Source organism: Temnothorax nylanderi, unplaced genomic scaffold (genome assembly GCF_030848795.1).
Source record: "Temnothorax nylanderi isolate EJ_2023f unplaced genomic scaffold, tnyl_v1.0 TNYL_tig0243_pilon, whole genome shotgun sequence".
Classification (NCBI taxonomy): domain Eukaryota; kingdom Metazoa; phylum Arthropoda; class Insecta; order Hymenoptera; family Formicidae; genus Temnothorax; species Temnothorax nylanderi.
The window spans coordinates 212,748-225,646 of NW_027249305.1; the positions used below are offsets into that span (position 1 = coordinate 212,748).

Sequence of the window (12,899 nt, forward strand, 5' to 3'; positions counted from 1 at the left end):
TCAACCTTTCGCGGACTCCTACGCCGGAAATTAAAGATTCAACGAGCCGAGGGTAATTTTGGGGACGAGGAACAAGGGCTGCGCGTAGCGGGAGAGGGTTGAAAATGGAAATCGATGCCGGATTCCGTCTGGAAAGAGGTACAGGATAAAACGGGGGGAGGAGGGGGAGGGGTTACATTCGACGTCGTTAAGTCGTATTCGAGGGAAAACTCGTATTCTGGCGGAACAACTATTGATAGTAGGAACGGAAAATGCGCGTGCTCTCGCGGAGATTATACTTTCGCGCAGGATTTATTCCGGTCATTACAAACGATCCTGAATTTACCAGGACATATCGTCGCTCTGCGAATTCTTCGATTAAAATAAAGGCGCTTTTTAAATGAAAATTTGATTGGTTCCGATCGATTTATTTTTTTCACGATGTTATAAAGCTATACAACTACGCTAATATTTTGTAGTTGATCATAAACAAAGTTACTAGAAAAGATAATTTTTAGCACAGTCTTTACTTATATTTGGTTCATAATTTTTTCTGTTTATGATATTTATTTAAATAAAAATTACCTTTGTATGCAATTATATACAAAATATCGAAAATAAGTAAAAATTCAAACTAACATATCTGTAAATTGGAACGAGAATCAATTCAAAATTACGTTGTAATATTAGAAATCAAGCATCTATCACGATTAGGGATCCATAATAGATATAAAACCTCCCGTCATTTAATAATTACGCGAATGTCGTATCAAATTCCAATTAAAATAAAATCTGCTTTTGAATTGAAAGTTTAAACTGAACGCGCTAATCGAAATGATTGATTTGCAGGAGGAGTGCGCGTCGATGATGCAAGATCTCAGCGACAAGATCAACAACAAGCACCACGAGGTGCACACGCATCCGCTGCTCTCGATCTTCAAGATGGCCGAGGTCGAAGTGAAGATGCCGTACAGCAACGAGGCGGCGATCTCCAGGTCGTCGTCGGCGCTCCTCGTCGTTCTGTTCGCGATCAGCCTCTTCGGGTCGACGTGTCTCTTCGGCTCGTGACAGGGACATCAGGACGTCGAGAAAAATCTGTATCGAGTGTCCCCCTCGCGGAGGATCGCCACGTGTCGCGTGCATGTTGTAGTAGCAATGGTCCCGACAACGGGACCACCCACTCGGACGAGAGAGGACTCGTGGCCTTGAAGGGCGCAGATCAACGAAGGGAAGAAATCCCCCTGCCTTCCCCTCGATCGCCGTGCGGATCGGAGACAGATCGCAGGGATCATCAATCGGCGGATTCGCACGGCGATCCCCAAACACGTTCCCGCCGATCGCGGATCGCTCACCGCGCCGTTGAAGATATTATTAAATATATATTGATATTTAATGGTATTTTTGTTACACTGTAACCTCGACAGAGCGTCCTCGAGCCTTGTCCTTAACTCTTCGACCGTCACAGCTCGTATGACTCCGGATTTAACGTGGAACATGCGATGATTATTGTAATTAACATTAAATTAATGTAAGCAAAGTTATTTTTCTTCCGAGATAAAATTCTTTAAAAAATGTGCTTTTATTTAAAATATGAAATTTATGTAAATATATATTTTTCATTTCAATTGTTTATTTTTTACAATAAATATAATAAAGTACAGTTATTAAGGCACCAATGAGAATATAATACATCTTTATATATAAACTGCATTAAAACTGTCGATTTTGGGGGATTACCTAGTTTTATTTTCAAAACACATATTACTTAGAGAAAATAGCAAATAGATACTTTTATAGAATATTCATTGCATGTTCCGACATTTCGAAAGCACTTATTATATAGATGCTAATGTGTGTGGACATGGCAGTTGAAAACACTGTGCCTAACTGAAGATACTGCAGTTACACTGTAGAAAAACAGTGTTATTTGCGCTACTCGAAGGGTTAGTGACGGATGATCGATGATGCCCTGGACGATCGACGCCGCTTTGAGGTCGAGCTTGATACGGAAACGAGATTGACACGGAATGCATTTGTCAAATGTACGCGAAATCAAGTAGGAATCATCGGCCAAATTGCGTTTTCATTTTACGCGCTCGACAATTCCCGCCGTCAAAAGTGTCTTGCGAACGAGACTGTTGCGCGATCGACATGCAACCGACGTAACTTGGACACGAGTTGCATCGCAAGTTGACCATTAACAATCGGCACGCGGTTACTAATGATGTTTGATTACATGATGATTTACGGGCGAGTGATTGGCGGAGAATAATTAATGACATATATGAAAACTGAGAAATATTGAAAAATGAGTAATCGAGAGATTTTTACGTTCTAACGAGATTAATCAATATATATAAATTATATATATGTTCTCTATATATAATGTATATATAAAAATAAATGTTCTCAATGCCCAATCTTGATTGGCAGACAGGATTACAATCATCACTTAGAAAAGCGGATGATTAACGCGAAGTCCGTGAATAGATAGGAACATTTTGTTGCAAATTGTTGAAATAAAAATATTACATATATACACTCGAAGTGTTTTATTTTTAAACGTTGAGACTCTTCGCACAATTATAATCTTGTTGACGTTATATTACGATGTTAATCCGAATGGAAACCAAAAACAGTTTCGAATTAATTCGCGCTTTTGATGCGACAGCGGCAATCTTGACAAATTAATCGAGAAAAAAAATAAAAATAAAGAGAGAGAGAGAGAGAGAGAGAGAGAGAGAGAGAGAGAGAGAGAGAGAGAGAGAGAGAGAGAGAGAGAGAGAGAGAGAGAGAGAGAGAGAGAGAGAGAGAGAGAGAGAGAGAGACATTAAAAGTCGCACTTTTTCGAAGTTGCGCCTCAAGAGGCATCACGAAATGTGAAATTGAAGTAAAAACGTAAAATTGCTCGTCGAAGATCGACGAGAGAGTAGGAGCAGAAAAGCGGTGGGTGCGATTCGCGATCGTTCGGAACGAGAGAGTACGACGTGTGTATAATAAATCGACCGTAACGCGAGAGGCAGTCTGTATAAATGGCTAAGCACTAATCTACTGTATAATTAACGGCCAAGCAACGCAAACCTCCTCCCGTACTGGACCATTAGGTGTTTGTTAAAGTTGAAATCTAAACCTTAAAAGACACGCGCGTCTATACGACGCGCGGCTCGTCGACGAGAAACTCGAGTGTGTAGATAAATGTAGATTGTTGATAGCGACGTAAGAGCAGAAAAGAAGTGTGTAATAGAGGTAGCCTGGGGAAATGTAGTCGAGCGAGAAAAATCGATCGAGGCCCGCTCGTTTTCAAGTTTCAAGTCGCAACCGATGTATACGAAGTATCCCGAGTCAATATCGACGGTCCCGACGAAAATTCTTTCCTCTTTCTTTTCTATTTTCCTCATTTTTTTTCAAACTGTATATATTCAAGTTGTAAATATCCAATCACCGTAGAGATGTACGGGGTGCCTTAGAAAATCTAAGTCCTAAGAGAGGGCAAGACGTCCAATCAAATTTTCGCTAAATAAAACACGGCCTCAGAGAATTTGCTAGATAATATCGCCTTAATATCACACATATAGATTTAGAGAAATCAACGCAAATCCGACAATCGAATTTTCAACTCGTCATGCAGCAACTGTACAATTAATCAGACCTTTTAGACGTGATTGCTTTTTTTATTTATAACAAGAGAAAAAAAGCAATACATCTGCTCGTTAGATATGAAGTGCTCTCGATGTAAGTGTACTTTCGGTTTTTTTTTCTTTTTCGATCATTTCCTTGTCCGTCATATATTCGTGTCGTCGATTATTTTATTAACCGATGGCGCCGATAAGGGAGGCGCATATCAATGTGAAACGGCGTGGCACCTCGCGTCGCGCGTCTCCGTAATTACGGCGCGCAATGTCAATAGTTCGTGACTGTGGGAGGCACCCTGTATAAACGGTCGATTTGTCAGGCCGGAAGACGAGAGGGGGATACGAAGCGGAAAACTTGTAAACGGCGGCCGAACGCTTGACATTTACAAATTACTCAGAAATTCACGAGCTGGAATTATTCAGCAGCCGGAGAAAATCCTCCCGCTGCTGCTGGCTCGATCATAATCTCGATACCGGCGATTAATAACCCTCGGGATTCCGATAATTATCCCTCGCTCTGCGACAGACTCGTCACTGCCCCACCCATTTTCTTTTTTCTCCAAACGATACTAAAATTACTAAAGCGTGGCCGAGTTCAGTGTTTCGAGAATTTGAGAGACAATCTCATTTCGCTAGCATTAAATCTCGACTATTTTCCGTTATTAATTTATTTCGAACGGAAGTGTCTTAATTACTTTTATCTAATAAAATTCCAAGATCGTCGAGATTCAATTATCGTAGATCACAAATGTGAAATAGCTGAATATAAATTTAATGATAAAATGTCAATCATAATTTAATATTTTTTGTCTTAATTACTTTACCACGAAAGATTAACACAATTACGTTATATATAGCTTGTGATCTAAATATTTACACTATTCTTTCTCGAAACACTCAACTCGTTGCAAAAAATGCGACAAAAGTCAATATATTATCAAATAAATTTTAAAAATCCCATTTTTTTTAATTACAGATTTAAAATGTTTATAATTTTTTATTGATTTTAAATTCTTTATAATTTATCTATTAACTACCTGCCTCGTTGTTTCCGAAAATAATATCAAAATGTTATTGAAAATATTTTCGAAAATAAAGTAACAATCAATAAACAGGGAAACTAATTCCTAAAAAGCTAGATACAGATTATATAATCAGTCGTTGATGGAAACGCGAATATAACGATTACTACGAGGACTTCTGTTATCCTTGTGACTCCTGCTAGCCGAATAAAGTGACGAGAATCCGTTGGACGGGATCTTGAGGATTATAATCGCGCTAAAGCTTCAGGCGAATCCGGGAGCCGCTGAAGTTAACTAACGAAAACTCGCTAGACAATGTAGCGGCAGGAACAATACGGCAAATAAATAGAGCCCTTCTATGCATACGATATACTCTATACATATACGTTATGTAAGTGCATATATATATATATATATATATATATATATATAATATAAATATAAATATAGGTAATGCGAGACGGACAGTCAGCGCGTTCTGACTGCCATATTGTTTGTACATGGACGACAAGTGCGAATTAGACGACAAGTTGTAATACGGCAATTCAATTAGGTGGCATTCGTCGATCTAGGCGCGAGTGTAACTACCGCCTTGTGTGCGTGTGAGTCCTGCGTGCGAAATATATGAGAGTGCGTTTGTGCGTGCCAATCGTTCCCCGCGCTCTTCCCTGAATTATATTATATTAAATAATAATAATATATAAATCGCGCTATTACCATCAGATTATAAAGCGGTTATAAACGCGCGAATGCCGGCGTGAATACCATTTCGTTCTTTCGTATTCGGTTTTGGCGGTAATTATTCCCGCGTTATAATTTAATTCGCGCTATTATGTGTATCGTAATTTCATTATTTCCAATCTCGTTGCACAGCAAAAATTATAATCAAGTATCATAATTCTCTTCAATTAATTTTATTTTATTTTTGGCTAAACTGTGTCCAGTCGTGTATATATATCTTTGTAACAATTCTTCTAAACTTAAAACCTAAAAATTAAATGTTAATTTTTTAATAACCACATCTTTATACTGTTTATAAACTCTATTGTGCGCAATACAAATAGAACAGATAAAAATTGATATCCGACGTAACAGAAGTGTGATACAAAAAGAAATAAAAATAAAATCAGATTTATAGTAATCTGATTGTCTGATACACTGACAGATCTCTCTTCTTGACACGTTCATTAATTTTAATTATTTCAGTATTATTTAATAAACTAGGAAAAGGATTCTATTAAATAATGACAATTTAATTAAATTAAAATTATTGAATAACCGAAAAATAACCGAGAAAAAGCGCGAGGCGGATTGTGCGTGCGCGACGTGGTAAAGCAATAATGTATAAAATTTATGAATCGCGGGCACGTCGCTCAAAGGGACGGAAGATGTTAATGTCACATTATACATACGCGCACGTAGACAGGAATATAATACATGTTGATTAGTTAGAAAGCGGCGAGACTAATCGTTTCAGCGGCGGCGAGATCGGCTCTTCGGGGACGATCGATCGAAAAGCGAGACAGCTCTTTCGATGAATTCGATCGATCTCGAAGATGATGGACCAAACATGCGAAAATCTCGCGAGAAACGTAGATCAAGGTTGACGGGTCTCTCCTTTTGATTTACGGTGCGAAAATAGGATGAGTTATCCATATCGAATAAGTGCGCGGAGTGTCTCAAACCTCGGCCATTGATTTTTACATTATGGATATAAACCTAATTAAGATGCATGCGCGATTATAATGCACGCATAAAGAATTTAACGGGGGCACGATTGAATTAGTTTAATATGACATTTGGTAGAAATGCAAATTGCATATTTTATTGCTCTGAATTGTGATTTCGTTAATTTAATGCCCATATTAATTCATTGTATTTTAATTGTGTATATTTTCACTAATTATATTCTATGGAAATGTCACAGCAATTAATTCTGCACATTTAATCGCATCTATATTTTAATTAATATAATTAATTAAACGCGCATACGAAATCGCGCCGGTATTTCCACTTGGAATATCATCGCGCTCGTCATTCCTTGAGAACCCTAAATTCGACCTTGATCGACACGAAGGGGGGTGTCCCGAAAATGGCGTAACTCACGGACTCGGCGGAGTTTGCTTGAAGTTTACGCTCGCTGCATCGGAATGTAAATAAAACTGCGCGCGGAAAGAAATGCCCCTAGACGATCCTAGATCGTCGGTTATAGACGCACGAATCAGCCGATAAGAACCATTACGCTCAATTACTACTCACTGGCAAGGTACTTTTGACGCACTGTTCGCTAAGACGGCGAGTAGCTTTAATACTGCTGCATTCGACGGATGCAACTTTCCTCCACGAAGCACGGGCAGCTGAGTAGAACGATATACCGTATCGATACTTCGGTCATATATTTGAGAACAAATTCTATTTTACTATGAGACACTTTTGTATACAAAATTAGTATTATATATTTCATTATATACCCAATTTATTGGCAAATCTCTATTGCCTTTCTCTCTTTTTTGCACTTCTTAATTTTATTTTTTTTTCATACTCTAGGATTTATTTGCGACCTTTTGCAGATGTCTCGCAAAGAATAATATCTCGTAATTTCTTATTTTCTCAACGAACATTTGGACTGTACATACGCGCGTAATCATCATTAATGTACGCTAAGAGCTGCGCGTGTATCTATTCATGGCCATCTCATATGATCCAGCTGAATCAGATAATCAAATATCCGACGCCAAAGTCGGGACTACACGCGGCCTAATTACTCTCTGTAACGTATTGCGCACTAGATACACGTGCATCACGTCGAGAAATCGCGATTTCGACGGTCAACGATAATGAGCTATCCACCTTGCGGGAGAATCATTCTGCAGATCTTACAAATATAGCGAAATACATCAGAGAGCCTGTCCTACTGCATTTTGTTTTGGAGTTAATCCTGAAGTAACTTATTGTTAGTAGAAAAATTGCAGCGTAACGTCAAATATTCTAGTTAGCATAATTTGCTAAATGGAAAAATTTTTTCTTAATTAAAGAAACATAATAAATCTTTTATCTTTATTCATCAAATAATTTTTCTTAATCTTATTTTAAATAATTTTTTTATTTCTTATACGTCTTAACATTTTTCTACATTATTGTTAGTAATTTCCGTGCTTCGTGCGAACGTGAGGGTGACTGCTTAACTGTAAAAAAAAAAAACGACGCAAGGGCGATGCAATAATTACGCATGCATGCGAGATCGCGCACATGTGTGTGTGTGTGTGTGTGTGTGTGTGTGTGTGTGTGTGTGTGTGTGTGTATAAGTGTGTGAAAACCGATGCGTCGGAGAGCATGGCGTTACTGTAAAGAGCTTGCTTTGTGACCGCGATGTTACTTTGTGACGACGTGACTGATGCGACGATCTTACTTGAGAGAGAGAGTTGGTAAACTTCCTCATGTTCCTCAAACTTAGCCGCCTCTTGCTCTCGCATAAAGTTTATATTGCATTTTGCTTGATTACTAAGCTTACAAGACGATGTGATACGTTTAGTTTTACAGGCAGTTAAGATCCAGTGGTTATCTACAAGCTTATTTTGTTGAATTAAATAAATTTGTTGATAGAATAATCGTTAATGAGATGTAAAGAAGTAGCGGTCGAATGTAAATTACAAAATTCAAACTTTAAATATAGAATTCAAAGGAGCCTTTAAGTCTCTAAAAATTATGTTGCTAGTTATGAAGTCGATATTGTTTTACTTTATGTTAAAAAGTTTAGTACAAATTGTTTTACAGTAATTTCGCAAGCATTTCGGTTACACACACACACACACACACAGTGAATCCTGACTAATCTCTAAGTCACGCCAGAGAACCAGCCATTACTCTCTCAAGCGAACTCCTTAACAAAGTAATATCGTGATTGTAAAGTAACTTCTGTTCACGGTATTAATTCTTCCAAACAAGCTGCGGACGTGGGTCTTCGTACGACTCGTATATGAATTCTAACTTCCTCGTGTATCACATTGTACATGGACTGTGTTGCGAACCGTACACCGATTACCGATCGATCGAACTGATCCAACAGCTTAGCGAAATTTTCGTGAGAATTTGCAGAATTTCTTTCACAAGAATACTCCGCAATTTCTCGTCTGTCGTCAATCTGATGAATTATCTTCAAAAATGTATACGGAGAGTGATTCGAAAGATTGGTTTTCGAGCGCAAATACAATCGAAAACGTTCGAATCACGCAAATTGATTTCAGAATCAAATACGATTATTTATGAAACTGCGCTCGCTTGCGTTCGAGCCATGCATATCATATTTCTTTAAGAGATACCGTGTATTGACCGTTAGGTTAATGAAATACGTCCTTAATTAAATAGAAAACCTTCTTCGTTCGCTTGAAAAAGCGAGGCCGAGTTTTTGGAAATTGTTACAGCGCCACAAAGTGGTTTTAAAGTTTAAGAATTTTACAATTCCAGTTACACGAGGTTCCCGAGACTTAATAAATGTAATAACTGATGACATGTTTGTTAAGATGATCGAAGAAGCCATCATGAGTTCTGTAACGAAAATAAAAGAGAAACGCTTCAATAGTAATTTTACAAAGATAATTCCTTTAATATGTATAAACAACAAATGTTTACCACTTATATTGTTACAACGCTCTAAAAGTGACGTTGCGTATTGAAGATACTTTCACAGAACGACTTTGTTACTCGATGTAGCGCTATTAAAGAGATATCGTATGATTAAAAAGAAAAAAAAAACGAAAAAGATGCGTCGTACATACGAACGCAATACACATAAAATAATTTACCAATAAGTATTGTTAAATATATTACTACAAGTATATTACTAAATTACAGAACTTTCACTGCGCGCGTCTTTAAGCCGTATGCATCGATATCAATTATGTACAAAACGCATTAATATGCGTTTTAAGTAATACAAAAAATACAAATTAATTGAATTAAAATATATATTAAATCATCAAATACATATCTTTATCTCGATTAAATAAATTGAAAAATAATGAAGAGAAGTTTATTTATCCGCGTATTTTAATAAAATCTAATGAATCGCATATTAACGTTTTGAGAGACATTTTAGTATTACAAAAATATCTTAAATATTTAAGTACAGTCATGTATTATAGTAAGTATCACAAGATTTAAAAAATTTTACTTAACTTTCTACGATAATGATACTTATATTGGATGCATAAAGGCTTAAAGTTCTGCAGCTTTATAATGCAAACGAATAGAACAATCTGTAACCGTCAATTACGTCGTATCCAACGAGATCCGTCATCCTCTTCCAGCCTCGTGCTTCGAGATTCGCGCCGCAATAATACGCAATTAGTAATTACTAGAATCTTATTAAGATGTTAAAATGTATTAATTAATTTAGTTATTAAGCAATTGCGAAGTACGAAGACCCGCGGTATCGTTTATACCAGCTATAGATTTCGAACATTTTGCCACAAATGAAACAGGAAGACGAGTGAATCGCCGAAATTATAATGGCTACTTGATTATTTATTAATTATTGAAATTAATTAATTCCTTGCGTCACTACCTAAGTTATTTTAAATTATATAACAATAAAAATTATTTATCAAGATAAATTAAATTACAAAATAAACTTGATTGACGCAATATATAAAATAAATATATATTACGTTTCTTTTTTATATATTCTACACATCACAGTATCAATTGATAATCGCGTTGGACATAAGATCAGACATATCAACCATACTGTAATTTAACATTTATATAAAAGCTATTTTATTAATAATTTTTTATTAATCTGATATTTTATCTCATGAAAGATATCTATAAAAATTAGAAAGCGCAAGGAATTAAATGTTAAATTTTACTGCTCGAAGCCGAGGATAAAGATGGTGGTTCCAATTGAACATATCAAGGCCTCCGTAGGAAAGGCCAGCCAATATTCGGATTTCTACTCTGGTTTCATAGATTCAGTTTTTTCGACGCTTATTCTCGCGACAGGAAACACATGAGAGTTCGCGAAGCGGCTCGATCGCGCGGTGATGCGCAGCTTCCAAGAATTACCTTGGAGATAATGTATGATCTGATATAAATACGCAGGAAAATCCTGTGCACTGAAGCTATCGTTTATTTATTCAATACATAGCCAATCATCCCCTTTTATTCAACACATTGTCCTTTATTTATATTTTTTCTTTGAATATATAATTTTGTATAAATTATATTAATTTATATATATTATATTTAATTATACCCCGTGTGAGAAACTAGGGCTGAGACGGCGCGGGGTGTCGGCCCCGCCAAAAGAGGGGTTGGCACCACTGCGGGGCGTCGAGGCACAGCACTTCGAGAACGCACGGGCAGGGCTGCGTTCGGAAACGTCACCCGAGTGCACACGAGTATACTCCCTTCTCTTTCTATCTCAGCGAGTTAGAAGGAGAAGGGAGTATACCCGTGTGTACCCGGGTGACGTTTCCGAACGCAGCCCAGATGAGAGCGAGAAACGGGAGGGCGGCGGGCTGGCACCCCTGCGGGACGTCAAGATGAGGTTTGAGAACGCGCGATGCGGTTGAAAGTTAAGGGGATGCTGGAGACAGCTCTGTTTTACCGCGAAATTTTCAGACACACTAATCTTTTGATTGATTTCACCGAATTAAAAATTTTTTGTCCAGAATTAAAGTATGGACGATAACGAATACCGCAGACACCATTTGCGTATGAAAAACGAAAAAAAATTAGAAAATTACAGTTTTATTTTCGATTCTGCGGTCGACTCATGACAACATTTGCTGCACATAAAAGTTTTAGACTGTGTACGTATACAAAAACCTGGCAGCGGTCTCGGAAATACAATAAAGAAGAATCCTGCGCTTACAGAAATGAGCTACGAGCTTTAGTATAAGAGAAAACTGTGTTTGAAAATTTCATATGCACATGTTACGCGTCTCCCCGAATTCAGCCAAAAACATACGGATCAGTATAATGGGTAGCCCTAGAGCAGGCGCTCTGTAGGTATGTGTAAGAATCGGTGAGCACTTCTTTATCGACGCTGATCGAGTTCGCCTGCCCTTAGAAAAATTTACTTAAAGTTTTTTAAAGTTACTTAAAGTATTTTAAAGTATTATAAAGTATACTAGCCGTAATAATAGTATACTAATAGTATAATAGTAGACTAATAGTATACTGACAGCCGAGCGTAAAGTTTTCTTTAAGTTATTAACCTCAATAAAAACTTTATAAGCAAGTCGCAAATATACTTTAAATTTACTTTTAACAAACGTAATACTTATAAATATACTTTAACTTTACTTTTTATAAAGGTAATACTTAAAGCTAATTTTAACTTATGCGTGTTGTTTCAACAGTATACTTAAAAAGACAAGTTCCCTTTTTCACCACACTTGCACCACACGAGACATTAAGAAATATTATACCATATATCCAATTCAAAATTTTATTACTCTTTTTAAACTGAATTTGTTTCTTAAGATGATTTTTGGAAAATTATATATTTGCGCTGGTTATGACATATGTAGACTATATATAACACTTACATCAAATTAAGAAGTAGTCTACCACGTAAGGCAGTTGGCTCACGATCCAGAGGTCCCGAGTTCGAATCCCACCAAGGTAAGTGTGTTTTTCAAATACGAGAAAATATTTAAAATCATAGACTGCATCTTAAGAAACAAATTTAGTTATAAAATAGTAATAAAATTTCGAAATAAATAATTTTTTTTTATTCCGGGTGAATATCGGAAATCAGTGTCCTCTAGTATTAAGAGGACTGTAATCTTAAGTCTAGTGTCTCATGGTTAGAGGATATTCCTCTAGATTTTAAAATATCTTCTTGAGACCGTATTTCAGAGGAAAATCCTCTAAAATCAAGTGGGAGCCACTAAATGACAGAATATTTTTTTTGGGGTGATTAATAGTAATTGCATGAGTTAACTTAAAGTAACCTTTAAAGTATATTATAGAAATACTTAAAGTTTGGTTCGAAATCACTTCTAGTTTATCAATAGTTTATCAATAGTAATTTCTTTGGTAAACTTTCTAGTTTATTTTAAGTTTTTTAAAGTAAATTTTCCTAAGGGTGCGTTCTGTATGTATGTGTAAGAATCGGTGAGCACTTTTTTATCGACGCTGATCGAGTTCGTCTGCGGCTCCAGCATCCCCTTAAGAGGCAGGTGAGCAGCGAGTAAGGACAGTACGAGGGTTGCACGGAAATTTGAGAGTGCGAAGGAGGAAGGACGCTGAGGATATT

At 36.9% G+C, this 12,899-nt stretch overlaps 1 protein-coding gene across 1 annotated transcript in view; it reads left to right on the forward strand.

The window, feature by feature from the left end:
• Nucleotides 1-10,751, forward strand: part of Gfrl (Glial cell line-derived neurotrophic family receptor-like) — a 61,669-nt gene extending 50,918 nt beyond the window's left edge. The window contains exon 13 of the mRNA XM_071718313.1: nt 829-10,751. Coding sequence (XP_071574414.1) covers nt 829-1,047 — 219 coding nt within the window. The 3' untranslated portion in view covers nt 1,048-10,751. The remainder of the gene's footprint in view (nt 1-828) is intronic.
• Nucleotides 10,752-12,899: the final 2,148 nt, after the last annotated feature.